This window comes from Callorhinchus milii, unplaced genomic scaffold, assembly GCF_018977255.1.
Source record: "Callorhinchus milii isolate IMCB2004 unplaced genomic scaffold, IMCB_Cmil_1.0 Scaffold4, whole genome shotgun sequence".
In the NCBI taxonomy this organism is placed as follows: Eukaryota; Metazoa; Chordata; class Chondrichthyes; order Chimaeriformes; family Callorhinchidae; genus Callorhinchus; species Callorhinchus milii.
In genome coordinates this window covers 60,719,831-60,746,567 of record NW_024704745.1, presented here as the reverse complement: position 1 = coordinate 60,746,567, position 26,737 = coordinate 60,719,831, and the positions used below count along the sequence as shown (strand labels likewise).

The 26,737-nt window shown below is 39.0% G+C and overlaps 1 protein-coding gene across 2 annotated transcripts in view; it reads left to right on the top strand.

Annotated features, from left to right (window-relative positions):
* The window catches only part of LOC103172556 (TBC1 domain family member 8), a 74,773-nt gene that overhangs the window by 40,462 nt on the left and 7,574 nt on the right, over positions 1-26,737 (top strand). The window contains exons 4-18 of one of the 2 annotated variants that reach the window (XM_042333875.1): positions 1,538-1,766; positions 6,336-6,576; positions 10,437-10,644; positions 11,911-12,105; positions 12,840-13,010; positions 13,996-14,146; positions 15,163-15,377; positions 16,047-16,164; positions 18,102-18,387; positions 18,504-18,633; positions 20,632-20,730; positions 22,292-22,360; positions 24,279-24,519; positions 24,961-25,026; positions 26,328-26,417. In XM_042333875.1, coding sequence (XP_042189809.1) covers positions 1,538-1,766; positions 6,336-6,576; positions 10,437-10,644; positions 11,911-12,105; positions 12,840-13,010; positions 13,996-14,146; positions 15,163-15,377; positions 16,047-16,164; positions 18,102-18,387; positions 18,504-18,633; positions 20,632-20,730; positions 22,292-22,360; positions 24,279-24,519; positions 24,961-25,026; positions 26,328-26,417 — 2,509 coding nt within the window. The remainder of the gene's footprint in view (positions 1-1,537; positions 1,767-6,335; positions 6,577-10,436; positions 10,645-11,910; positions 12,106-12,839; positions 13,011-13,995; positions 14,147-15,162; positions 15,378-16,046; positions 16,165-18,101; positions 18,388-18,503; positions 18,634-20,631; positions 20,731-22,291; positions 22,361-24,278; positions 24,520-24,960; positions 25,027-26,327; positions 26,418-26,737) is intronic. The other variant, XM_042333876.1, reaches the window with a different exon arrangement.

Sequence of the window (26,737 nt, the reverse complement as noted above, 5' to 3'; positions counted from 1 at the left end):
GCGCTATACAAATGTAATCTTTTTGTTGTTGTTGTTGTATAAATCAATACAATACAAAATTACATTTGTAAAGCGCCTTTCACCTCAGGAGGATGTCCCAAGGTAATGGTAAACCCCTGCAGAACCACAATCATTGTGGTGTTTCTGGTCATTACTCCTGCAGTCATTGATCTGAAACTGCAAAGTTTAGATTGTGTCCTTGTTTTGAATTCCACTGAATCACTTTTTGAAAGATCAGCAGTTTAGAAGATCACCAGACCTAGTTCGCTTATATGAACACCCTCCTCTGCTATGTTCCTATTGGAGCTGTTTATTGGCTGGTCCAGTATCTTGGCTTTGGTCTTTTAGATAGCTAAGGCCGTCAATTCTCCACTCTGCAGAGGGATGCTTTTTGAAGTCTGTCCTAGACGTGCCCTTCGCAGATCTAGGTCTGTATCCCCTTGTTCTGCTGCCTTGGGATATTTAAAAGCAAAGATTTACCTTTTTCACACTTGTTGAAAGCAGATGTCCATTAGATAGCTGATTAGGAAATTCTGAGGCTTGTGATAACAATTGCAATACCTCGAGGCTGCATTTGTCATACAGAAATGCATCTTTTTATTACAGTGGGTAAATTATAGTGTGTAGAGTTTGTGTTAATACAATACAGTTTATATTTATATAGAGCCTTTCACATCAGCATGGCATTCCAAAGCTCATTCACAGGACTGAATGGGCACTTAGGGTGCGGGAGCCGAGGGGGTGCGGAGGAGAAAGAGGGGAAGGTAGGAACCGGTCAGAGGGACTCCAGGAAGGAGTTCCAGAACAACAATAACAACAACAACAACAAGATTCCATTTATAAAGCGCCTTTCACGTCAGGAGGACGTCCCAAGGCGCTGCACAGTTGGGTCATGACCCGAGCAGGGGGGAAATGGTCAGGGTGAGGGAAGGGAGGGAGCGAGCATGGGGGAAATGGTCAGGGTAAGGGGAGGGAAGGGAGGGAGCGAGGAGGGGGAAGAGAGTCGAGAGGGGAGCTGAAGGCTCGGTCAAAGAGAAAGGTTTTGAGACCGGCCTTGAAGGAGGAAAGGGAGGAAGCAAGGCGAAGGCACTGGGGGATGGAGTTCCGGAAGTGGGGGAAGAATGGTTGTAAATCTTCCTGTCATTGGTGGGGTGGATACGATGAGGGACATGAAGCAGGCTGGTGCTTATTGAGTGAATGGAACAGCTGGGTCAGCAGGATTGAAGGAAGTCGCAGAAGTATGGTGATGCAAGGGTTTAAGCAAAAACAACAACAAATTACTTTTGAATAGCGCCTTTCACGTTAGGAGGCGCTGGACAGTCAGGGATCCGCACCTGAGCTGGTGGTTAGTATTAGTGGGGGGGGGGTAAGGAGGGTGACCGAAGGCACGGTCGAAGAGGAGGGATAATGCAAAAAGCTTGAATGTTAGTGGAATAAAAATGAAGTGTGATAACATGAACCATTTTTGTAAATGTACAATTGGCTATGTTGCAAAAGTCATCTATTAGAAAGTTGATTCTTTTCTGTCTTTCGCCAGGGACTTATAGCTGAAGAATCGAGGAGTAAATTAGCAGAGCAAGAGGAAGATCCGGAGAAATTTCGTGAGGCTTTGGTAAAATTTGAGAACAGATTTAATTTCCCAGATTCTGAAAAGTTGGTAACTTACTATTCGTGTTGCTGCTGGAAGGGGCGGGTTCCCCGACAAGGCTGGATATACCTCAGCATCAATCATCTCTGCTTCTATTCCTTTTTGCTGGGCAAGGAAGGTAAGATCAGTCAATGAGTGCAAATCTAAATGATAAGTCATTGGGACATGCATTTTGTGATCCAAATACAGTACAACTCCTATCCCATTTAAGTGTTGTTAATGCTTCTCTGAATAAGGGTAAAACCTCTATACACCATCACTTGTTGGAGGGGTTTGTAAAGTCGATGTTATCTGAAAATAATAATCCTTGCAATCCTTGAGGCATCTCAAATCGCTTCTCAGAATATACTGTAAAGTGGATTAACTGAATATTTTGTGGGCGAAACACAGCAGCCAATTGCACACAGCAGTGTCCCAACAAACAATCGTGGATTGAGTGACCAAATTATTATTTTTATTTTATTACTGAGAAAAGTGATCTGCCAATCGACTAACAATCGGGTTCCCATTTACTGCTAGGTAAACTGAGGCATATGGAGTGAGGAAACTTGCCTAATGTTTCGCCCTGCCTAGGAATCAAACCCAAGTCATCTCGTTTGTGAAACGAGTACTCTAACCAATATGTTACAGGACTCCATCTGAAGCACTGTTTCATCAGAAGTTCCACTAAATGAGTCTGATTTGTGACATTTGTGTTCGAATTCCTGTTCACAATCTCACAGAATCAGCCCATCCGCTCCCATTCCTTCAGAAAATCCACCCCACTGTCTCCCAGGATGACTGTGATCAAAATCCTATACCCTTTCATAACTGTAAGAGGGTTTCACAAAGGTTTCCGTTTAGTTTCAATATTTACATTTTGAAATCTATATTGGGGTGCAAATATAATGGTCTCCTGTTCCTCTCTGTCTTAGTTCATATAATTTACAATAGATCCTAGTATTCAGATTGTAAAGAAGTGGAAAATGCAATAATAGATTCAATCATTAAACAAAGAAAAGTCGAAGCTCTTTCTCATAGAACTGCTTTGCCTGAATGATACTCTCCCCTTTTCCTTCACTTGAAGATTCTGGATCAAGGGAATGAAGAAGCTCATTATCTTGGCATTTGGTCACTGCTATGTGTGGCTGACTTATAGTAAAAATCTCTTTACTGGATGCCAGGTGTTTAGCACTCTGAGATGCTACCCTGCGTGGATATATAAGTGCAAGTTGTTGTTAACGTTGTACGAACACTGCGTATCTCTTCACATCTTCTAGGCCTATGAGTCTTTAGCTGCTAGGAACTTTTGCTTCTCGAAACCTTCAAATTGGCAAATTAAAAGAAGGCAGAAAGTTTCTCTCTCACAGGCTGCGGACAAAACATGAAGTATCGAGGTGGATGTCATTAAGAGTTAACCTATCTGTGTCAGGCATGCTGCATCTTATTGCTTTACATGGCTTACTAAAATTAGTATTGGTATAGTAATAATATTACAGTAAATCTCCAGTATCCAGACTCTGCGTACTCGGAATTCATACCTAGTCGCACTGGGCCCGAAACTGAAGACATTTTAACAAAAACTTTCTGTGGGTATAATCCTGGGGACCCATTCCTCCCATCACATGCTCCCCCACCTCATCGTCCTTGCTGCCTTCAGTGGCCAAGGATATAGATTTTAATTTGGTTTGAAACCTATGAGCAGAAGATAGTTTATTTGGCATCTTCTTGGGGGAATCCTATAGCTCAGTGGTTAGAGCACTAACTTCACAAGCGAGATACCTGGGTTTGACTCCCGGCAGGGCAAGTTTCCTTACTCCGCACGCCTCTGTTTACCTAGCAGTAAGTAGGAACCTGGTTCTTAGTCGAATGGTGGATCGCTTTTCCAGGGGTAATAATTCCTTCAAAAAAATAATAAAAATAATAATAAATCGGTCACTTCAATCCACGACTGTTTGTGAGGCACTGTTGTGCGCAATTGACTGCCGCATTTTGCCCACAAAATATACAATTCACTTTACAGTATATTCTGAGAAGCGCTTTGAGACGTCTTGAAGAAGTGATAAGGCACTATATCAAATGCAAGGATTATTATTAGATTATTATTATATTTAAACAATTACAATGTGGGCATTAGCACATTTTGGCATTGGAAAAAACAGGTAAGTGCCATTGCCAACATTGTGATAACAGTTAGCCAGAAATTCCAGGCAAGACCCCCCTAACAATTCCAGCTCCCCTCCCCCCCCACCCCATGGTCTGGCTAGCTGGTGTTTTAGTGTATACAATATAGTAATGTATATTTGAAGTTGAAAGCTGAAGAATATTTTCTGAACAACAGATCGATAGCTTGGATTCATCCTAAATGAATATAGTTGATTATTAATTGAATGCGGGGAGTAAGCCTTCTATCTTTGATCGCAATCACAGATGTTGGCTGACATGCCTCAGGAGGGTGATCTGGAGCTGCCTGGTTGCTAAACCAATTGCTTTGATGCATTGCTAGACTGAGGTCTACTGTAGTTATGATTGGAAATTTTGAAGTGGGGAATTGAATTAGATTTCTGAGCTAGTTCTGTGCCTGTCTTTCTGCAGCAGGAAAAACATGGGAATGGGGTTGCATTAAGAATGTTTTTACTGGGATTACATGGCCTTTACAATATCTTTCAGCCATGTTTTCAGTGGGATCTAGGAGGGATTATCTGAGCTATTGAATTGTGTGTTGAAAATTTGCTTCGCTTTTGTACTGTAGCAATAGAATTCTTATTTCTTTCCTTGCAGTTTAGGTTCTAACTTATTTTCCCATTCTAACAACTTGTGCATTTATATTCAGTGTAAATCACTTACAACTGATGTGCAGTAATAATCCATATTAAGTAGTAGAAAGAATACATTTCAAGGATTGTTTTCTGGGCTTTTATCTTGAGCATTTAAAGTGGATTACAGTTTTTTTGTTTACGTTTGTGGAATCTTGGCTCAGTGATAACACTCTGAGTCAGAAGGTTGTGGGTTCAAATCTCAAGTCGGGACTTGAACTCGCATAGTCTATTACACTCCAATCAGCAATAAATAACAGTTGTAAATAAAGAAATACAGATGCTTGATATTCAAATGTTAAAAATGTATATATGAATGGGATAGCAATTGCCAGGTGGCAACCTTGTGCAGATGTGAGCTGGTCATAAGGCAGCACTCTCATTTTAATTGAATTTCATTAATTTGACCGAGAGAAAAGAGACTCCCTTGTCTCTCCAGGCTCCTCAACTCTGGTAAATATCTTGTCCTATAAATAAGCTATGGCTAAGGAGATGCTCTGAATGTAATATAATAATGGAAGTTCTCATAAAGCTGCATGAGAGAGAAACTGTAACACTAAAGGGAGATACTGATAGAAAACGGCATACTGATATGATTTACTTTACTGAGTCAGGCTTTCAATAAGATGTAAAACAGAGTATGCCTGCTGCGATAAACTGCAAGCCTCTCTTCTAATGTCCACATAAATATATTTACACAAGCTGTGACAAATTTATTTAGCATTAATTGTCAATCTGAAAAGAAATGGCAGAGAAGAATATAGATTGGGAAGGGAGTGCGGCTTAGGAGTCAAAAGGAATCCTGGTAAGAAGCCAAGCAATTTGTCACCCTCAACAATTTCTGGAGCATTTGCTGTAGTTAATGTGTGTTTGATGGTTTAAATTCCTGACTTTGTGAAAAGGGGAAAAAATGGCACTAATATCCTTCATTTTTGGCAAATATGATTACTAGAATTTACTTTATTTCAAAGGATGACATGGACCTAAAAGGGAAGAGAATTGAAGAACTTTTTTAAATGTATAACATTTGTAATATAAGTGGTAACTGAAATTCCTTTGCAAACAGATGTGCAGTGTGCAGAAATATTGCGGAGTAGTGTGATTTTAAAAGGTCTGTGATTTGAAGGGACCTCAGGTGCTGACGGCATCAAACTGCACGGATATGCACATTCCATCCCGAGGAGCCAGTGCAGACCTCGATGTCTCATTCAACTCTCAACTGTCGTTTATTCACATCCATGCTCTCTGACTTGTTCATCTTTCCTCCACCTCTGCAACATTGCCCACCTCTGCCACTGCCTCTCCACTCGGGCCACTGGGACCCTTATCCATCCTTTCATCATGTCCAGGGTATACTATGCCAACTCTCTGCCTGCTGACCATCCAGAACTCTGCAGCTCAAGTCCTCTCCCACAGTAGGCTCCGCAAGCCTATCCCCCATCCTCGCCCGGCTCCATTGGCTCCCATCTTCCAACATTCGAATTTAAAATCCTCATCCTCACTTTTAAATCCATTGTTTTGTCCTTTCCTACTTGTGCGATCTATGGTGATAAATGGGTATTTAAGATCCCCCATATGTTATACAGGATATCTTAGTGTGTTTAGGATATCTAGAGTATTTTGATATACTGTGTGCAATTTATAATTATTTATTACAATCTCCATGGCATTGAAACTCTGGAGGTGACCTCGGAATTGTCAAGTGATTTGATTTTCTTTCCATTTTTGATCTCCAGGATGGCGTGATTAAGATTTCAGTACAATATGAAAAACGTACCCTGGTCAAACCTTTTAATTGTGCTATTACAAATGTCAGTACAGTACTAGGATTGTTTTAATCAATCCTTCTTGTAACTTGGTTTCCTGATTGATGTACCCTCTATATATTCCAGTGAAACTTATCATCCCCTGGGCTGATGTGACAAAGCTAGAACGAACTCCGAATGCTCTTATCAAAGAAACTATTCGAGTGACTACGCGAAATAAAGAGCGGGATTTCTCCATGTTTCTCAACATAGAAGAGACATTCAGGTTGATGGAACAACTAGCAGATGTAACTATTCGTAGGTTGCTGGATAATGAAACATTTGAGTTAGATGCATCTCTACAGGAACCCGCTCAAATCACAAAAAAGTAAGAAACGGTTTTCTCGCAGTGAAAAATAGTGTTGAAAAAGTGCTTCAATTTCTCAGCAAAACAATCTGGTGTCTAATTTGGTAAATCCATTTAACGGTTGATGGGAGACTCACTGAGCCTACCTCTCTTAAGTGGGGATGAAGCACCCATTCCATTTGATCTATTCATTAATGAAGTATTGGCATTCAAAACATTCTGCAAACAAGCATAAGCTGGATGGTCAGAGTTTGTGTAGCTGATGTTGGGGGTTGATTGGCTCCTGATGCCTCGGTGCGAGTTTTTATAATGGGCAGTTGGTCACGATGAATTAGGAATGTTGGGCTATTTGGAGGAAATCTTGTTTCTTTGTTGTGGAAACTTTAAGGGCAAATTGAATGTAATGAAGAGGACATGATGTGTGTTTTCTGACCTTTTACCGTAAATTGCGACGCTTCCGTTTGCAGATACTGTGCTATTGGCAGGCTCATTTGAGGATTTTGTTGACTGCACACACCATCTTGATCACTGGCCACTCAGTAGGATATGTTGGTGGGTGTTATCAAGTTCTGCATTATAGCTTGAGATAGTACCTTGAAGATATCAATTGGAAAATACAAGATACAATGGTTCGAATTGGTGATTTGTGTGGTGTCTGAGGTTTATGATGGACACCAACACTAACCTTTCTACTCTAAGCAATACAAAGTAAGACATACACACATCAATCCCTGTTGAATTGCTGCTCAAGGTTTAATCCCCTTGGCTTCCAGGCCTCAAACAGCTGTTTAATTGGCTGCTCACATTCATATTCACTCTTTATCAAAACGTGCCCTGTGTGTGAGAGAGAGAGGTGCTTAGAAGTTGAGAGAAATGGGAGTGAGAGAGGGAGGAAAATGCGTAGCAAGTAGTAAGCCAGGGAGAGAGGGAAAAGTTGATATGAAAGGTGAGTAAGTGAGTGTTTGACAGAGGGGAGAAAGCTCACAAGTAAATGTGAGATAGGGCACAAGGGAAGGAAGTGAATGGAGAGATGAGCAAGACTGAGTGAGTATGAGAAATAAGAGGGGAAGAATGAGTGAATGATAGTATGATAGGTAAAGGAGAGATAGCCAGAAATGTCTTCCAATGAGAGGGAAGAGAGTCAGGGGAACGATTGTGAGTGTGAGAGGAGGTAAAAGAGCTATGAGACCGAAGCATGACTGCAATGCACATAGTTACAGTAAATTAACCAGAGAGATGGTGAGTGAATGTGAAAGAGGGAAGAATGAGGAAATAGAAATTGTTTGTGGAATAGTCGCAGAGAAAGACTGGTGAGGATGAGAGTCAGAGTGATACATGCAAAAACAGACACCGAAAGAACAAACCCCCAGGCAGATGGGATACACATAGGGGGATAGAGATGGGAAGTGATTAAGACTTGGAAACTTACCAGAGACAAAACTCATTTAAAAACATAAATTATACTTGGGCTTACTGCAAATAATTCAATACTAAGCCATCTTCCCTATTGCCCAAACTGAGATGAGTGACTTCACTACTCTTTGCCCAAATTAATATAGATCTGGGCAAATCTGCATTAGTGGGCTCCCTAAGCCATGTTGAATACAGTATATATATATATATATTGCCTAATGAAGTTTATGATAATGTTTTCTAGAGCCAGTCACTGTATAACTCTAGAACAGACCCAGTTTGGTACTGGCCTCGCTCTTCCTTTGGCAGCAGATAAGAGAATGCACAAGTCTCCTGGCCTGCAGCTAGATTAAGAATGTTCCTTTTTAATGATCCTTTTTATGTTGGACTAGCTGTACCCATTGCAGCTACGCTTGGAACCAAAGGATCCAATATGGAATCCAGATTTCAGTGATACCACTCCCAGACCATTTAACATGCCATAAACACTGTAATGATGTTTCAGATTATTATATAAAATTATATACATAGGGAGAGGGGCTAAATCCCAGCCCCAGATGAGGCCACAACTCGAATCCGAAGATTCACCCTCCCCACCTAGTCGCTGCTAGGTCGTGGTGTAGAAGAACCCGGAAACTCCGTGGCCTAACCGAGCGAATCGTCAACCACCTCCGGCCAAACTCCGACATGGCGCCGGGACGCCCAGGAGCAGCAGGAAAAGCTGCTGATTGGCTACTGTGAATGCCGCCATCTTGTTCCCACCGCTTGGCTTCATCTGAGTGCGTGTGTGCCACAGCGTCACTGGGAGTCGGCATGGCCACCAGGTGTAACTGCAGTGTACATGTAACTGCCATACATGTGTGATGCACTTGTTTAGGTCTTAGCTCATCAACGATAGGAGATCCCCCCCAAAAAAATATATATGCCCATGACACTCTCCCATGCAAGACCCTTACAGTGAGGTATACATCATGTCTCTACGTCAATCGGTTATTGTGATCTTGGCTGACACACAGACAGGTGGCTTTATTAGTATAGATTAATTTGCACTATGTGTTTTTGGTATACGTTTGACTGAATAGATTTTTTTTGCCAGCTGTCTGAAGATAACCTTGTATTCTGAAATCTATTAAGCAGTAATCTCTCAAATTATCATTGACCTCCAACTGAAGTTTTAAATAGTTCTTGGCTACCACCAAATTTTCTTTCTCTGTCGAAAAAAAAGGAATTTTAACATGGTTTGTGTACATAACGTAAATCTGTATTGGCTATTTCTGTGGCCTTGTTCTGTCTTTTGGTTCTGCCTAAAATATCACTGTTTCTGTCTGCTTTGCACTAGTAGTCTCTATATCTTAATTGTGAAATTTGTCCTGGGAATTGATTAACAACATTGCTGAGAATTTTAAGAGATGACTCATAAGAGAGTTCATAATTTGACTAAGATGTTTTCCTGGTAAGATGTCTCCCAATTGGAATTGGACTTAAAGAGTGTCCCCTAGGAAGCATGGATCAAAATTCAGTTATTGCAGGAAGACTGGATTTCCAATTCAAGAGTAGTACTGCCACATTCAAAACCTTTTCCGGGTTCATCCACAAACTAAAAAATCCGATCCAGTCAATTTTAATTGGCTTTCTTTTCTGTGTTCCAACATTTACTCATGGAGAGAATAAAGGCCAGTGATGATCAACAAAATACATTTTCTTGATTGACTGTTTCTTGTTTTGGGCATAAATCAATCAAGAAAAAACTGAAGATATGCTACCGATTGAACATGGACTTTCCTAGATTTGTGCGAATGTTTCATGGAGCCTTTATTGATATCCCTGTGACCACTTCCGGTCTGCTGGCCACAGATTGCCTACTGCTGATACAGATCATATTTTTTGTTACTTTGAGATTAAGTTTGCACCTTGACATACCCTGTTTATGGATGGTAATTTGTAGGGTGTGTATATGTATATAACACATTTTTTAGAAAAATCTTTATGATCAGATCTCGAAACCGTGTTGGTTTGTGTCAGTTAGCAATGATATGCAACCTCTCTTAATTGAGAGACTGGGGATCTAAAATACTGTCATAAGCTATAAAAAAAATTTCTTCTCATTGATTGAATGGTACCAATTGAACAAGGTTTTGTGTAATGCAACTTATTTTTTTGTTGTTGGAATGTGGTTTGAGATTTTTGGGGGACTCAACTTTATTTTGCTACTTGAATGTTAAAAAAGGTTACTGTATATTGATCCAGCAGAGTTGTTTTCAATAACAATTCATAATATTTACTATTCTGTTTCTAGTATTCATAAAAGTTATACTTTAAAATACTGTAGCTGTCATATCACCAATACATCACCAGGGCCAATATTTATTAAAGTCCAGGATACAAAGGGCCATATTGGACAATTTTCCAGCACTGAAATTTTGCAAATGTAAGCTTGCCTCTAACTATGTTCATCACTCTGTTGATAGAGATCTTGAAGACCGAGTGCAGAATGAATATTTCAGAGCCTGCTTCAGGCTGCCACGGGAGGAGAAGTTGAAACACATAGTGAATTGTTTCCTATGGACACCATATAGCCAATGCCATACTGCAGGGAAACTATACACTTCAGAAAGTTACATCTGCTTTGCCAGCAAAGAGGAAGGCACCTGTAATGTGATCATTCCACTCCAGGAGGTACTAAATCTGCATACCAGCACCAATGATGACATTGGAATGCAAATATTGTCATCTGTTTAAAAGTTTAATTTATATTAAATATGTTTATGTTTTGTATAAATACAGTTTCAAACATATGCCTTTATACTGCCCTTTGAATATTTGCTTAAACTTTATTTGCAATTGGAATCTCGCCATTAATGCTTTTCTTCTATCCTTCCTATCTGAAAGCTGACCCGCTTGTGTTTCTCAGTGACTGAACTGATCTGAATGCACTGACTATATAATCTACCATGTCAAGTTTTTGTCTTCCCCTCTCTATAAGCAGGCCAACCATAACTAAATTGAAAAGGACATTTTACAAGGATTATTATTTATTTTGCTTGGACTGCATTGCTGGATGATTTGCAGTACAAAGTTGTGAAAAGTGCCTCCCTTTTTATTGAAATCCTGCTTCAACTATAACCTATCTTTCAAATTTGTTTACACATTTAAGAACTCAGCTATGTATTCTTTGCCTGCCAAATGCTGCGATAGATTATTTAACATCTAAGAATATATGAGCTGGTATGAGTAAGAGTGCTTGTTTTGTATTCTGGGACATTAGTTTAAATTTTTGTGTTTTTCGATATTTGGTTCTGCTGATTTTTTTTGGACCAGTTGTGAGTTTTATTTGTTCATAGATATCCAAAGGACTTCAGTTAAAAACGTGACTTCTTAATCACCAAGTTAGAATCAGAGGCTTATTCTATCTGATTCTCTCCTTTAATAATGATAATCTTTGCATTTGATATAGTGCTTATCACTACCTCGAGATGTCTCAAAGCACTTCACAGAATATACTGGAAAGTGAATTTACTGTATATTTTGTGTGCGAAACGAGGCAGCCAATTGCGCACAGCAGTGCCCCACAAACAGTTGTGGATTGTGTGACCAAATTATTATTAGTCAAAAAAATGTTTTTGAAGGGATTATTACCCCCAGAAAAGCAATCCTCCAATCGACTAACAACCGGATTCCTACTTACTGCTCGGTCAACAGAGACATATGGAATAAGGAAACTTGGCTAATGTTTTGCCTTGCTTGCGAGGCGAGTGCTCTAACCAATACGTTACAGGACTCCTGTCCTGAAAAATGATGTTTTTGTATAGGTTAATTGTTTTTTAAACTTCTTCTTTGTTAGTAGATCCAAAGTGAAATTGTTCTTTTTAACTTGCATTATAGAGGAACGGGTTTACCTTTTGCAATAAATGGCTCTGTCATGAGTTTCCGTCTAATTGACAGGTGGTTACTGTGGAGAAGATGGAAGACACTAATCTCCTCCCAAATCCAATCATTGTTAGTATCAGAAGCAAGAGTGTCTTTCAGTTTACGGAAGTTCAAGATCGGGATAACCTACTGGAGCAACTAACCGAACAACTTAAATTTATAAAAAACAGTAAATCTCGTCTCCCTGAGAGATCAGGTGTCGGCGAAATGGTAAAGTTGAATTGTTGGCTACCTAATAGTTTCCTACATGAGTGAAGCCAAAATTGTCCTAAAGCCCAGTAAGCTAAACTAAAATCTGTGAGGAAGGGAGGGGGTGGGAATTAAGTAAGAATGTAATCTCTAGGTCATATTATCTCTGCCTAGGGATCTGTGTGGCAGTGTATAGTTTGGGATATGACATGTGCAGCTGACTGCCAGGATGGTGGTAGGCAAACTGGACAGGTCTTCTTTGTCTAGCAAATCCATATGTTCTTTTGTGTAAAAACATTAACCCGTTTAGTAGAAATCGCTTTGTTAATGCAGAACATCTGAATCCTTTTTGAATTTACTGCCTATGCAAAGTTCCTATCCATTGAAAACTTGAGTCGAAATTATTCATATTTTATTGCTCTGTAAAGCAAAAAATAAGGCGATTGATTTATCTCTTATCAACACTAGAAGGTTTAGAAACCTCTAGAAGGTTTCTAGAGCCTTGGGATACACATGCAAATGAAGACTGGAGAAAGTAGACCACTCAGTGAATGATCAATGAGGATGTGTCAGTTTATTCAAGCAAATGTTTTAAATTGATGCATATTTACTGAAAGAGAAACCAGGCTTACAACAGAGAGCTGTTCAAAAACACGATATGGCAAAAGACAGCATTTTAAAATAACACTCAGTGTTGTGACTTGAATGGAAATATTTGTAAGATTACATTATTAATAAAAGCTAATGTGTTTTAGGTTTCTTCAGATTCTTCAGAGTGTCATGAAGGGTCCTGTAAAAGTGGCACAAAGCTGGATTCTAAAGCAAATCACTCAAATACTGTAAAAGAAGAGAGTAGACATTTGTTGAATTCAAAAGGTTTAATTCAATTTCACCAGAAAAAAACTGGAAGTCCTGACTCTGGAATGGTAAGTACACAAGATTCCTGTTTGTTTAAACTGAGCATAAAATTTGTACTTGGGGAGCAAATAAATTTCTGGTGATTTTGAAAATTTCTTTGTGAATGCTGAAAAATATAAAAGGGTAATAATTCTCCCCTCCACCCCACACACCAATTTTCAATACCAGAGTCTTCAGCAAAGAAAACAAAATACTTGCATTTGATATAGCACTTTCACGTTGGGAGGACATCACAAAACACTTCACAGGATTTATTGTAAATTGGACTGACTATTTTGTAAGTGAAAACAGCAGCCAATTTACATACAGCAATGTCCCACAAAAAGCCTTGAAATTAATGATCAATTTTATCTGGAGATTTGTTGGTCAACATTTGATATAGTGCCTTATCACGTGCCATCGGTTTTGGAAAGAGGAAACTCAACTATCCAAAATCTAGGAATCTGGGTTGTGGGATGTCGTGGGATTAATTCTACTTTGTAGCCATGTAATGAATTCATTGAGGAGAGAGCTCGGCATTGTTCTGCTCACTTTGGTAGGCTTACCAAATCTTTTCCTGTGCACTAATAAATAATTGTACATGTAAAATTAAATACTCCATGATTGGTCTAAATGAAGGAATTTTGTTAATGAGCAGAATAATCTCTGAGAAACCTGAATGGCTCATTACAGACGATATCACAGCAGCACTGAGAGAAGCCTCAGACATAGTCACCAGTCAGCCTTTTAGTGAGAAATAGGGAGACTTTTTTTTAAAAGTCTTTGTTGCACAAATTATGGTGCTTTTATATCTTTAACATGTTCCATGTTCTTATGTATGCTAGGATCGACTTACACTGTTTTCAGAGGTTATCATAAAGCTGCATTTGAACAAGGCAACACAAGTGTTGTTTGCACTTCAGGATTAAAACACAGCTTTACAGTGTGTATGTGAGGAGATTATTAGGAAACTCGATGACTGAATTTTTAATGTTATGGAATATTTATCTGCAGGGAATGGAGGAAGTGAAAAAACGCTTATGGTACGATCATTTTGTGGAATATGGACGCACAGTCAGTATGTTTCGGACCGAGAAGATAAGAAAGCTTGTTGCAATGGGAATTCCAGGATCACTCCGGGGAGAGCTTTGGCTTCTGTTTTCAGGTGGGGATTCAGGGTATTGATATTTGTGCTCAGCTGAATTAGCATTGTCTGTATTGGAGATAATGTTCTGCTGAAATACCAGCTTCTCACCTGTTTGGGATCATTTGTATTCCTGTGAAGTGGTGAAGATTTAAGAATACAGCATTGCATGTTTTGGTCATTCCAAACTGGGAGAAAAATGCTGCACCCAATGGCCTAGTGAGTAAAGGCATTGCAGGCTGCCTATGACTGCAAGGTCAAGTTCAGTTTTTGGTCTTCAAAGAATTTGGTCTTCAAAGAATTTCAGTTGGGGCAGCAATTGGGCCAATACTATTCACTTTCATTTCGCACAGTTAGGAAGGGGAAGTTAGTAAGGGTTCCCACTCTTGGTCACAATCTAGAGACCCTAAGTGTAGGTAGGCAAGTGTAAATTTTGGGTGAGGATGGAATTGGGCTCAGCTGTGATTTTCATCCAGCCCCCACTATCCCAACCCAAGCTTCCCTCAATATTCTTCAGCAGCGTAGAAATCCTGTATCCCATGATCTTCTTGATTCATTGCGGTCTATATTCTTCATTATTGTTCTCAAGCAGATATTTAGCAAGTCTGGCAGCCAAATTACTGCAGAACAGTTGTCTGAACCTGGAGCCATTGTTCTGTGTGACCTAGTGCTACACTGAGGGGTGTGGTATCATTCTTATCTTCAACATTTATCATAGATTTAGTGAATGCGACAGCTGGAAATCATTATACTTAGCCTTGCTTGCAGTCAGAACTGAATGTAATCAGAAAGACGCAGCTGGTAGAATGTATTTCTTGTTAATCCATATAATAAGTTTAATTTATGGCAAATCCCTTTATACTGTGAAGCACAATTGCTCTATTTTATAAACATTTCTTTTTGTAATGTGTGAAAACAAACATCAATTTTGTACTTGTCTATTCCAATCAGTTCTGTATTCTCTGCATGAGTAAAATGTTAGCCTGACAGGCTTCGGTTTGCCTCTTATAACCAATGGGTAAACATTCAATCTGCAGATGCTGTGACTGATTTTGCTACTCATCCTGATTATTATGCTAATCTGGTGGACGAATCTATGGGCAGGTGTTGCATGGCAACTGAAGAGATTGAACGTGATCTGCATCGTTCTCTGCCTGATCAACCAGCATTTCAGAGTGACACTGGAATTGCACCGTTGAGGAGAGTCCTGACAGCGTACGCATTCAGAAACCCTAAAATAGGTTATTGCCAGGTACAGAACTGCTCCCCATCTTACTAATAACAAATTGTTACAAATTGGTTATTACAGGTTACAGTTTAATGATGAAAGAAAATTCTCGAGACTATCACAACAACATGTCATTGAATGAAGCAGCCATGACAAAAATATGTTTTTGCTGATTTATTTCCAAAACGCTTTCCGGAAAAAAATCTATAAATTAAAATTTCATCAAATTATTTTGCACCTCCAAATTTATAATGTTGAGGTACATGCCCCAAGACTGGTTAATAATCTAATAATAATTCCTTGCTCTTGATCATCATCTTAGAACTTTGAATCAAATTCATTTTTGCTTTTAAAAAAAAGTACTTGCTACTCATTTGTATATTTAAAAAGCTGTCGGATCAGCTGGTCAATTTATTGTCTGCTGTGTCTTTGTGTCTACGTGAGGTGAGTATAGATACACACATATCAAAGCAATATATTGATGCATGACAGAACCATAAAAAGAGAGGCTAAACATTCCACAGATGTGCTCATTGTACCTTGACTGCGAAGCCTAATTATTACTGATTATCAATCATCTTCATAAAATAATGCATATATAAAGCTGCTGAGAAATGCTTTAGGGTACATAAAAGCTATTCCACCTCAAGCTGCATGCTTAAGTAACCTCTTTTCATCTCTTGTTGCCGACAGTCCATGAATATTCTGACCTCAGTGTTATTACTGTATGCCAAGGAAGAAGATGCCTTCTGGCTACTAGTCGCTATCTGTGAGCGAATGCTCCCAGACTACTTCAATCGCAGAGTCATTGGTAAGATGTTCTGGAGCATTTGTCTCATTGCCTACACGTTGAAAAATAAGTCGGATTTGATTTGTTTAATACTTTCGAACTAGCATAGTCCTGAATTTGAAATTGCCATTGTTTTGGCTAAAGTTACTGCTTGACAAGGGAATTGGGAAGCTGAAATAATTTGCAGTGACACATAATTTTTTTCCCATCTTAAATGTGCTCCCACAGCATCCAAGACCTGTTTATATAAACAAATCATTGTTTTGCCTCAGTAAAATAGACAATGATTTAAAAGATCTCAGTGTACTCATTACAGCAGTGAAGAGAATGAGCAATAATAATAATTTGGTCCCTCAATCCACAACTGTTTATTGGACACTCCTGTGCACAATTGGCTGCTGTGTTTCGCCCACAAAATATACAGTCAATTCAGTATATTCTTACAGCATATTCCGTGAAGCTCTTTGACGTCTCAACAATGTGATAATGCACTATATCAAATACAGGGATTATTATTAAGGTGTTGAGCTATATTTGGTGGATAAGTGACTCTTCATCTGATGATATTTCTAGCTTATACAGGTACCAGGTACATAGTGCAGCTAATTTGGGGCAGCATCTAAGATGTGGAGGAGATCCAAACTTTTTGTACAATCTTTGAGGTTTATTTTTTATTTAAATTCTCTTCTGTGAAGATACAGAGTTTTACAAAACCTTTCTAAGAGTCAGCCGCCCATTGGTTTACTTGTGATATTGCCCAACATTAGGATTGTTCATTTGTGGGCTTTACAAACTTGCTTCTCGTGCAATCCGACAATTTTCCCCACAAAATGTACAGTTAATCCATTGTACAATATATTCTGTGAAGTGCTTGGATACATCTCAACGACATGATAAGGTGCTATATCAAATGCAAGGATCATTATTATTCTATTATTATATAGACAAAACTGTAATGTTAAATGGTTATAATGGTGACCTGGTGCCTCCAGGAAGTAGAACCACAGGTCTCTGAATTCTAACATGATGTGTTCTTGAGTCATTGTGCAGTCTAATACTCCAAGCTTTACTCCCCATTCACCGAGCAGCATTGATAAATAATAATCCTTATATGTAATGTAGCACCTTATCATGCCTTGAGATGCCTCAAAGCAATTATAGGATTTTATTGTGAAGTGTTGTGACTGTATGTAGGTGAATGTGGCAGCCAATTTGCACAAAGATATCTTCCACGAAGAGAGGAAATGGTTTTATTTGGGGGCTTATTAGCCACGGTTCCGGGAGAAACTCCTTTTTCAAATAATGCTTTGGGATCCTGAAAAGGCGGACGGGACTCGGTTTAACATCTCATCCAAAGAACTGCCCCTCTGACAATGTAGCTCACCCCTAACATTAATTGGAGTGTGAGTTTGAAGTCCTGTTGATCACAGCTGTTGGCAAATCAGACACTGTCTATTCCTCATCTTATTGTAATTGGTGGTGGTTAGCTGTTCTCTGTTATACAGAGAAGCTGATGATAGATAGTTTGCTATCAAGATGGATCATGATGATCTGCTCTCCTAATATAATTAACTGAATGAATGACTGATATTGATTTCATCAACTCTCATATAAAGAACTGGATAGGAATGTGAGAAGTTTATAGAAACAACATGGGGAAAGAACTGGAAAATGTAATTAATAAAGAGTGATTTTTTAACAAGATATAAAGAGGTAGCAATGACACAGACACACTGAGCTAAATGGCTGCTGAACGTTCGATTTTTCTATGTAAATGTAGGAAACTGTAGACTCTTGAGCTCGTCCTGTTTTGTTACATTAGTTTTTTGAATCTAGATAACCTAGTGCTCCTTCCTTTTTGTAAAGGTGCTATATAAATGTAACTTTGTTGTTGTTTTCAGCTTGTTAGTTGTAGCTTCCTATTGTGTAATTTACCTTACCTATTCCATGCTTTCCAGGTGCTCAGGTAGACCAAGCTGTGTTTGAAGAACTTATAAAAGAGCACTTACCAGAGCTGGCTGAACACGTGACAGACCTATCTTGCTTAGCATCCATTTCCCTCTCTTGGTTCCTGACCCTGTTCCTTAATATCATGCCCCTTCAGAGTGCATTGAATATTGTTGACTGTTTCTTTTATGATGGAATAAAGATCATCTTCCAGGTGGGCCTGGCTATAATAGATGCCAACACTGAGGAGCTATGTAACTGCACAGATGATGGACAAGCTTTGATAATCCTTAGCAGGTGTAGTGTGTTTGCTCTTCATAGAATCTAATGGAGATTATTTTTAATTTTAAAAATTAAAAATTGTGCACCACAGGAGCATAAGTGAATTAAAAAATAACTCTGGTCTCTTGCAGGTTTCTTGACAATATCACAAACAAAGAGAGCCCTTCATTGTCACAAATTGCTCAACAACATGTCATTAGCGATGACAAGGAACTTGTTCCACAAGTGGATATATCTGATCTCATTAGAGATTCCTATGAGGTGAACTGACTAGTTTATGTTTCTTATTCTGTAATAAATAAAGAACATATGAAAGATTTAAGGTATAAAAATGCAACATTTTTGGTTTGAAAATGTTCACAAGTCATTGCAATGCGTTTTACTAAGAATATTCCCCAACTATAGATTTCTCCATTTTAATGATTATACTGTTAACACAGTGAGAGTTATTCATTGACAGAAAAACATATTCAGAGTTAATTATGTATCTAACATGAAGCTTATCTGCACGTTCATTTGTAGTGTATAATTGTTATTCATCAGTATAAATAATAGTTGTACCTTTATATAGTGTATATCACATCAGGACGGAGGTGACTGAGAGCCTGAGCTGTGGAGGGGGGTGGGAATGGGAAAGGTGACCAAAAGCTGATTAAACAGAAAGATCATAAGGTGGGCTTTAAAGGTGGGGAGGAGGGGTGAGGTTTGGAACTCCAGGGTGGAATTCCAGAGAGCGGGGGCAGAATGACTGATAGTGGGACATCCAGACAATTTGAAGCAGGTGACAACAACAATAAATTATACTTGTATAACACTCTTCACGTTGGAATGACATTCCAGGACACTGGACAGTCAGGGGTTTTTGGACATGAGCTGGGAATTGGGGTCAGGAGGGGTGGACGGTAAAGTAGGGGTGGTGGGAGGGTGGCTGAAGGCAGTCGAAGGGGAAGGTCTTTAGACGGGACTTGAAGGAGGCAAAAGAGGGGGTGAGGTAGCTATTCACTGAGGCGAGGGAGCGGACGGGTGGTAGGGATGCAGGCGATTACAGGAGTAGGGTGGAGAGATTTGAACGAGAAGGATCTTGAATCCAGATGTTTCTGGAAAGTTTATTTATTTGTGTATAGACTCTAAAATGTTTAGACTGAAACGCTTTTCATGATGAATCATATGTTCAAGCAATTAAAGTTAAGATTGCTAATGCTCCATAATAATGGGCTCTGGCAGAATCACCTAATTTGAATGCGAGTTTGGATGGTCTTCAGGCTGCCAATATTTACTAGCACTCTTGTGGTATAAGTTGAGCTTGACAGTGTGAAGTTGAAAGCATAAATTCAGATTGCAGCATTTCTGTCAGTACTTCCTTGTTAAACATTCTCACAGTTACAGTGATTAGGTTTTTGTGGCAGAATTTAGCTTCCAACAGCAGTGAAGTACATCTATGATGACATGTAATTAATAGCTACCATTGGTATTGGGGCCAATGTAGTGGGACATTCAATATGTATCACATTACACATCCTAAAGCCATATTCCCCGCCACAGTTCTCAAAGGTGATCACTGAGAAACCAGTCTGAGACACTGGACTTCTGGTTCAGTTTGGTTATTTGCTGGTCTGGGATGGATTTCATAAGGCTTTGTTAGGTTTTCCTTCCCCCACCACCGCCACCACAACTGTGGCCCACCTCACATCCCCCCACCCTCCGCCCTGCTAACCTGTAATCTCCAGTCCAGTTTCTGTTTTGCTAAAACTTTGGCACTCAAGGACAGTTTATTACCTGAATTTGCAACAATAGCACACTTCTTTCAAACATTTACCGGTTATGTGTTAGGCTCACATTTCCAAATGTGGCAGTTGCGTTTTCGGCTACCAGTAACAGCCTCTGAAGTTGAACCCTGGTTCTCAAAGATGAGTCTCATAAAAATTCACTCAGATCTGCAATGATCCAGGATAGATTGAAGGAACTCACAATCCTGTCTATTCAGCACGATTTGACACTTACACTAAGTTTGATCGTATCACATGTTTGCAACTATGAAGCCAGGGGAAGAAAGTATTTTAAAAAGGTATTGTTGCCATATTTTGCGTGCATAGTTTAAACGGCCCCATATAGTTCAAAAGATCCCTTCATCTGGCCCTTCATATTGGAGTATTCCATTTAATTTACAATAGTTTTAAACTAATAGAAATTAAAACATTGTGTGATGTGATGGCAAGTGCATGTTCCTTTTTGGATTGTCTGCTTTTGCTTCATATCCAGAAATTTGGACACCTTCACGCAGGACAGATTGAGCAAATGCGGTGTAGACACCGAATACAAGTGTTACAGGGCTTAGAAGATACGACTAAACAAAATGTGGTAAGTTTTATACTCTTATTTTTAAAGGTTTCCTCTTCTAATGGTCGATTGCAGCAATTTAAACCATCTTATGGGTTCAATTTAACTATATCCCTTAGAGTCTTAAAAACATCAATAATATTGCATAGAATTACATAGAATATACTGCACAGAAACAAGCCATTTGGCCCAACTGGTCTATGCCAGTGTTTATGCTCCACATGAGCCTCCTCCTGTCCTTCCTCAACTAAGCCTATCAGCATAAACTTCTATTCCTTTCTCCGTCATGTACTTATCTAGCTTCCCCTTAACTGCATCTATGCTATTCACCTCAGCAACTCTTTGTTGTAGCAAGTTCCACATTCCCACCACTCTCTGGGTAAAGAAGTTTCTTCTGACTTCCCTATTTGATTTATTGGTAACTATTTTATATTGATGGCCCCTGGTTCCACAGGCGGAAACATCTTCCCTATGTCTACCCTATCAAAACTTTTCATAATTTTAAAGACCTCTATCTGGTCACCCTTCACCCTTCTCTTTTCAAGAGAAAAGAGTTCAAGCTTGTTCAGCCTTTCCTGATAGGTATAACCTCGTGGTTCCGGGATCATCTTTGTAAATCTCCTTTGCACCTTCTCCAGTGGCTCTATATCCTTTCTATCATATGGGGACCAGAACTGCACACAGTACTCCCAAGTGTGATCTAACCAAGATTCGATATAAGTTCATCATAACTTCCCTGCTTTTCATTTCTTTACCTTGAGAAATGAACCCCAATGCTTGGTTTGCTTTTTTTGTGGCCTTATTAACCCTCGTCGCTACTTTTAGTGAATTGTGTATGTGTACCCCTAGGTTCCTTTGCTCATCTACCCCATTTAGATTCTTATTTTCCAGCCAGTATGTGACCACTTTATTCCACCTATCAAAATGTACCACCTAATACTTTTCTATATTAAAATTCATTTGTCAATTAAATGCCCATTCAGCAAGTTTATTAATGTCTTGCTGTAATTTGTTGCAGTCCTCCTAACTACACCCCCAATTTGGTGGGTGTTGTCTGCAAATTTTTAAATTGTACTTTTGATTTGCGAGTCCAAATCATTAATGTAAATGTGAACCACAGTGATCCCAATACCGATCCTTGTGGAATACCACTTCCCACCCTCTGCCAGTCTGAGTAGCTACTCTTTACCCCTACTCGCTGTTTTCTGTCTTGTAGCCAGCTTGCTATCCATTCTGCTACTTTTCCCCTGACTCCACATGCTCTGACCTTATTCATTAGTCTATTAATGAATCTTAAGCTATTCTCTAGAGAAAGTCAATTGGTTCTTTAAATAATAGTCTCTAAAATATTCTTTTGTGGTTGTTGGAATAAGGAAAATAGTCAGAAGCTGTGGAAAATTTGGAAAGCATGATAGAATTAGCTAAAGCAAAAAGACTAAAGGAAGCAGAAGTGTTAAATGGGATTGAAGTTTTATAAGCTTTGTCAAATAATTGGATTCTTTTTCACCTCATTATTGTTAGCTTGTATTCTTTCTTATCTGATGGAAGATTAAGGGTTTGATTTTTGTTGTTGTTTGGGCAGCTTAGAGTTGTGGCACCAGATGTTTCGTTCAACACTGAAGACCTTGGAGAACTTTACGATCTATTTAAGGCAAGTTTATATAATTTTTTTTTTAAATCCTTTCATTTGTTTCAAAGGACCATAAAATTAATCCATGTTGTATCTTCAGCTCTGCAATAGTATTCTCTAATGTATTGGTGATGCGTGATAGAATACTATTGCAGTATTCTATCATGTATCACCCTGTGGTATTTGTAAGACCATTTTGGATAAATGTAACCTCTAGGCCATTTCTGTTTGCATATCCAGCAAATATCAAAGCAAAACCACAGCATGCCTCACATGGTGTGGTTGAGAAATACATTTTGAGTTGTTTTTCAGGGATTTTGAATTGCCAATTATGATAGAGTGAGTGATCCAATTTAACTAACAAATCAGCAAAATGACTTGTCCTTGCACTTCACACCCAGTAAACTGGTGCCAAAATGCCAGCAGCAGCTCGAAGGCATGCCAAGCTTCATATTCATCAGTACAACATAAGAGCATAAGAATTTGCTTGGGGAACGAAGATCATCCTTCCACCTTCCTGTTAGTTGCATGACATGTGTCCCAAACTATATATTGTATCCTGAGATATTATTTCTTAACAGAATTTAATTTGTTCTTGAAAGAATCAACACTTTCTGCTTCCCCTATCTCCCTAAGGAGCCTGTTCCATACGTTTACTACTCGCTCACTGAACTAGTGTTTCTGCAGATTTATTCTAAATTTATCCCCCTTCAATCGCAGGCTGTGTCCTCTGGTTCAGTACAACACCATATAGAATAAACATATCTCCACCTTGATGTGAAAGATTGCTTAATAATGCCAGCAATATGATTGATGCTAACATGTGCTACTCTGTAAAAAATGTTACCTCCTGTCTCAACACAATCACTAATGCTTCGCTGAATTGTGTGTTGTTACAGTGGACATACAAACCTCTGTAGACACATCACTCAACAGTGACCATTCACTTCCCCTCCACTTTATTATTAGCCTGCAAAGGAAAGTTGGAACCCACAGGCGTAACTCACATAGTTTCGGCTGACACTCCAACGCAATGCTGGCGATGTGCTGCATTGCCAGAGGTGCCATCCTTCTAATGAGATGTTAAACCGAGGCCTCTTCTGTGCCTCTTCAGGTGGATGATAAAAGATCCCATGGCACAATTCGAAAAGAGTAGGGAGTTTCTCCTTCCCGGTGACCTGACCAACAATCCCCCTAATAAAATAGGTCTCTCACTCCATGGCTATTTGTGGGACATTGACTGCTGTGTTTGCCCATAAAATACACAGTCATTTCACTTCAGAGTATATCCTGTGAAGACTTTGGGATGTTCTCCTGATGTAAAAGGCACTATACCAAATGTAAACATTATTATAATAAAATTTTTCACAATTTGTGTCGCAACTTTCACAAGGTTGGAGATTTTGAAGTGCTGCACGAGGATAATGAGGAAACCTGAGCTGGGAGGAATTCAAAAGTGTTGATCAAAGCTTTTTTTATATATATAAAAAAGAGGATTATGAAGAGGGTGCAAAGCAAAAATATTTTGGAAGGGAACTCTTATAGTGGCTGAAGGATTTATCAGATGGTGCCAGCAGTAGACAAGTTGGAATAGGGGTGGACATGGGCAGGAGTAGAGGACTAATTGAAATTGTCTGAGGAAGGTTTATTAAGTGACTTTGCATTTTCTGTTTCACACAGATAGATGCGTTTTGCCCTGTTATGTTCATAATCTGTGAAGTATGAATACTACATATAAATGCATGGTTGTTGATGCATTTACATATACCAAAATGTACATGAATTTCAGAATAAAGGTTAATTATTGTGTACAATTTAATTTAGACTGTACAACATTACACAAACATCTTTCTCGCTCGCTTCCTCTCCCTTTCTTGCGTGGAAATGTATGATCACAGTACTTTTCAAGTTAATGTTTAATTTCTTTGTTTTAATTTAGCGAGAACATCTTTTAAGCTGTTATTTGGGTGAATATGGTACAACCGCTCTAAATCATGATCCCAGCCTCCCATATTTGGAACAATACAGAATAAATAGCTTTCAGTTCCATAGTCTCTTCTCTTTACTGAATCCCTGGATGTGGGGGACACATACTGATGTACTGGCACAGAGAACATTTCGAGTCTTGGATGAAAACTCAGACTCTCTCATTGACTTCAGAGAATTAGCGAGTGGCCTAGGTAACTACTTTTCTATCTCTTATACAAATCAAACTAATATGTGCGTGTGTTTGCTGTTGTACTTTCAGAAATAATTGGTCAATGCAAAACTGAAACGTAGATTACAATTGTTAACCCTTAACTTCCTGTAAAGTTTTTAAGTTCGGGGTTATTTTGTAGAATGCAACTTGTTTAAATGTATAGGGTTTATACATCCTCTTCGATCGTGCCTCCTCTTCGTTCGTGCCTTCAGTTGCACTCCCACCTCTCTGCTTTTCCTCACCCCTACCCCACCCTTCTCCCATGCTCGGGTCCTGACCCCTGACAATCCAGTGCCTTGGGACATCATCCCGATGTGAAAGGCGCTCTACAAATGTAATTTTGTTGTTGTTGTTTAAGGGTTGAAGGGGAAGCAGGGCGAGAGTATACCTGTTTAATAATTGGCATTTTTTGTTGTTGTAGATATAATGTACTACGGAGAATTCAATGAAAAACTCAAATTGTTGTACAGACTGCATGTTCCACCAGGTAAAATGTCCTACATTAATCTAGGCTGAGAAGCAAATGCTGGGTATTTTTCTTGGAAAAATGCTTGATATATGTTGTGTGTTTATTCATAAGACACCAATGTGAATACATTGGACAGTAACTCCAAAGGATTCTGGATCCAATGTTCTTTTATGTTCTATAAATGCTGTGACCAAATTTCGCATTCCACTAGTCAAAAAACATAGTTCATTTTTAAAACAACAGCAACAACAAATTGCATTTATATTGCACCTTTCACGTTGGGAGGACATCCCAAAGGTGTTGAAATTTAAATAAAATTTAAATCATCTTATTCTTTGTGGGTCCTTGTTGGTGCAGATTAACTGCTGTGTTTGCCTGGATAAGACACTGCTATTCAAAGTAGCTCATTTGTTGGGAGTCCCTTGAAATGTTACCGAATGAGACATTATATCATAATGAAAGTGTCATTTATTACTCATGATTTTTCTTCATTGCTGGTCAGAAATTTTTTTGTTTGAACTAATGAAAAGGATTTATTATTTGTTATCCTTTTTATTCCTCAATTACATAATTAAAGACATGTGTAATTGCCTCGCTATTTGTGCATTTATACGTATCACATAAACGTATGACTTGAATTTATTTCATGCCATTCATGTAGGGAAGAACATCCTCCTTTGCAGAAATTCACACTCTTTATTGCAATCATACTTTCAAACTATTTTTAAAAAATTTCTAATGGATCAAATGTTACTCTTTTCAACTCGCACCATGACAAAATGGGGAGCAGGCGAGGGGGATTATGGGTGAGACATACAGTTGACAAGATGGCCTATACGCCTGTGTCATTTTGTTTCTTCATCTAGCTTCATGGCAACTCTCAATCTGGTATGTGCCCACTTTTCACCTTTCACAAGACAGTGAGGGTTGGCAGGTTGGTTAGCTGGAGAGAACCGCATGGCTGAGCCTCATTCGAATGACTGTACACATACATTTTCTAATGAGCGAGGTCACTGAGTGGTGACTCTGTCCCCTCCTCTTCACCATCCAGGGTGATGCTGGATTGAGCTGAGAGTAAGTATTCGGCGTAGATCAGGGTTCAATGGTGGCCATGAATTTTGATTAAGGAGGAAATGCAGAGTGTTTCTTCAACACAATTGGATGTTGCTGTGAATCTTGGAAAGCTCTTTACAGGTTACTTTATTTATTTATATTGTTAGGATTTGTTTCTTTGTCCTTACAGTGCAATGTGTTTTATTAATAATGATTTAATGATGGGAGTGATGTTTGACTTTGGTCTTGCTATTTTGTTTCTGTAGCCTGCAGTGATGATGATAAAGACAACCTATCTCCCCTGAAGACTACCTTTATTGCGAATGCACAGAGCAGTTACTTCAGGAAGTCGAATGGCACGTACAAACCTTTTTGATGTATTCATCATGAGTAACTTTGCTTCCTAACTGAAATTTACTGCCAGAAAAGATCTACATTTGACAAAGCATCTATTGCCATAACTCTAAAACTATTTTAACAATTTACGTACTATTAGTATTGATTAGGTTTTCATATGACGTACCTGATTAGTAAACTTTGCTTTGTTAATATTTGGTTAGCACAGAAACTGCCCTGGTCAAGGTCACCAATGATATCCTGACCATCTGTGACCAGGGCTCCCTCTGTCTCCTTGTCCTCCTCGACCTATCGGCAGCATTCGATACGGTCGACCACG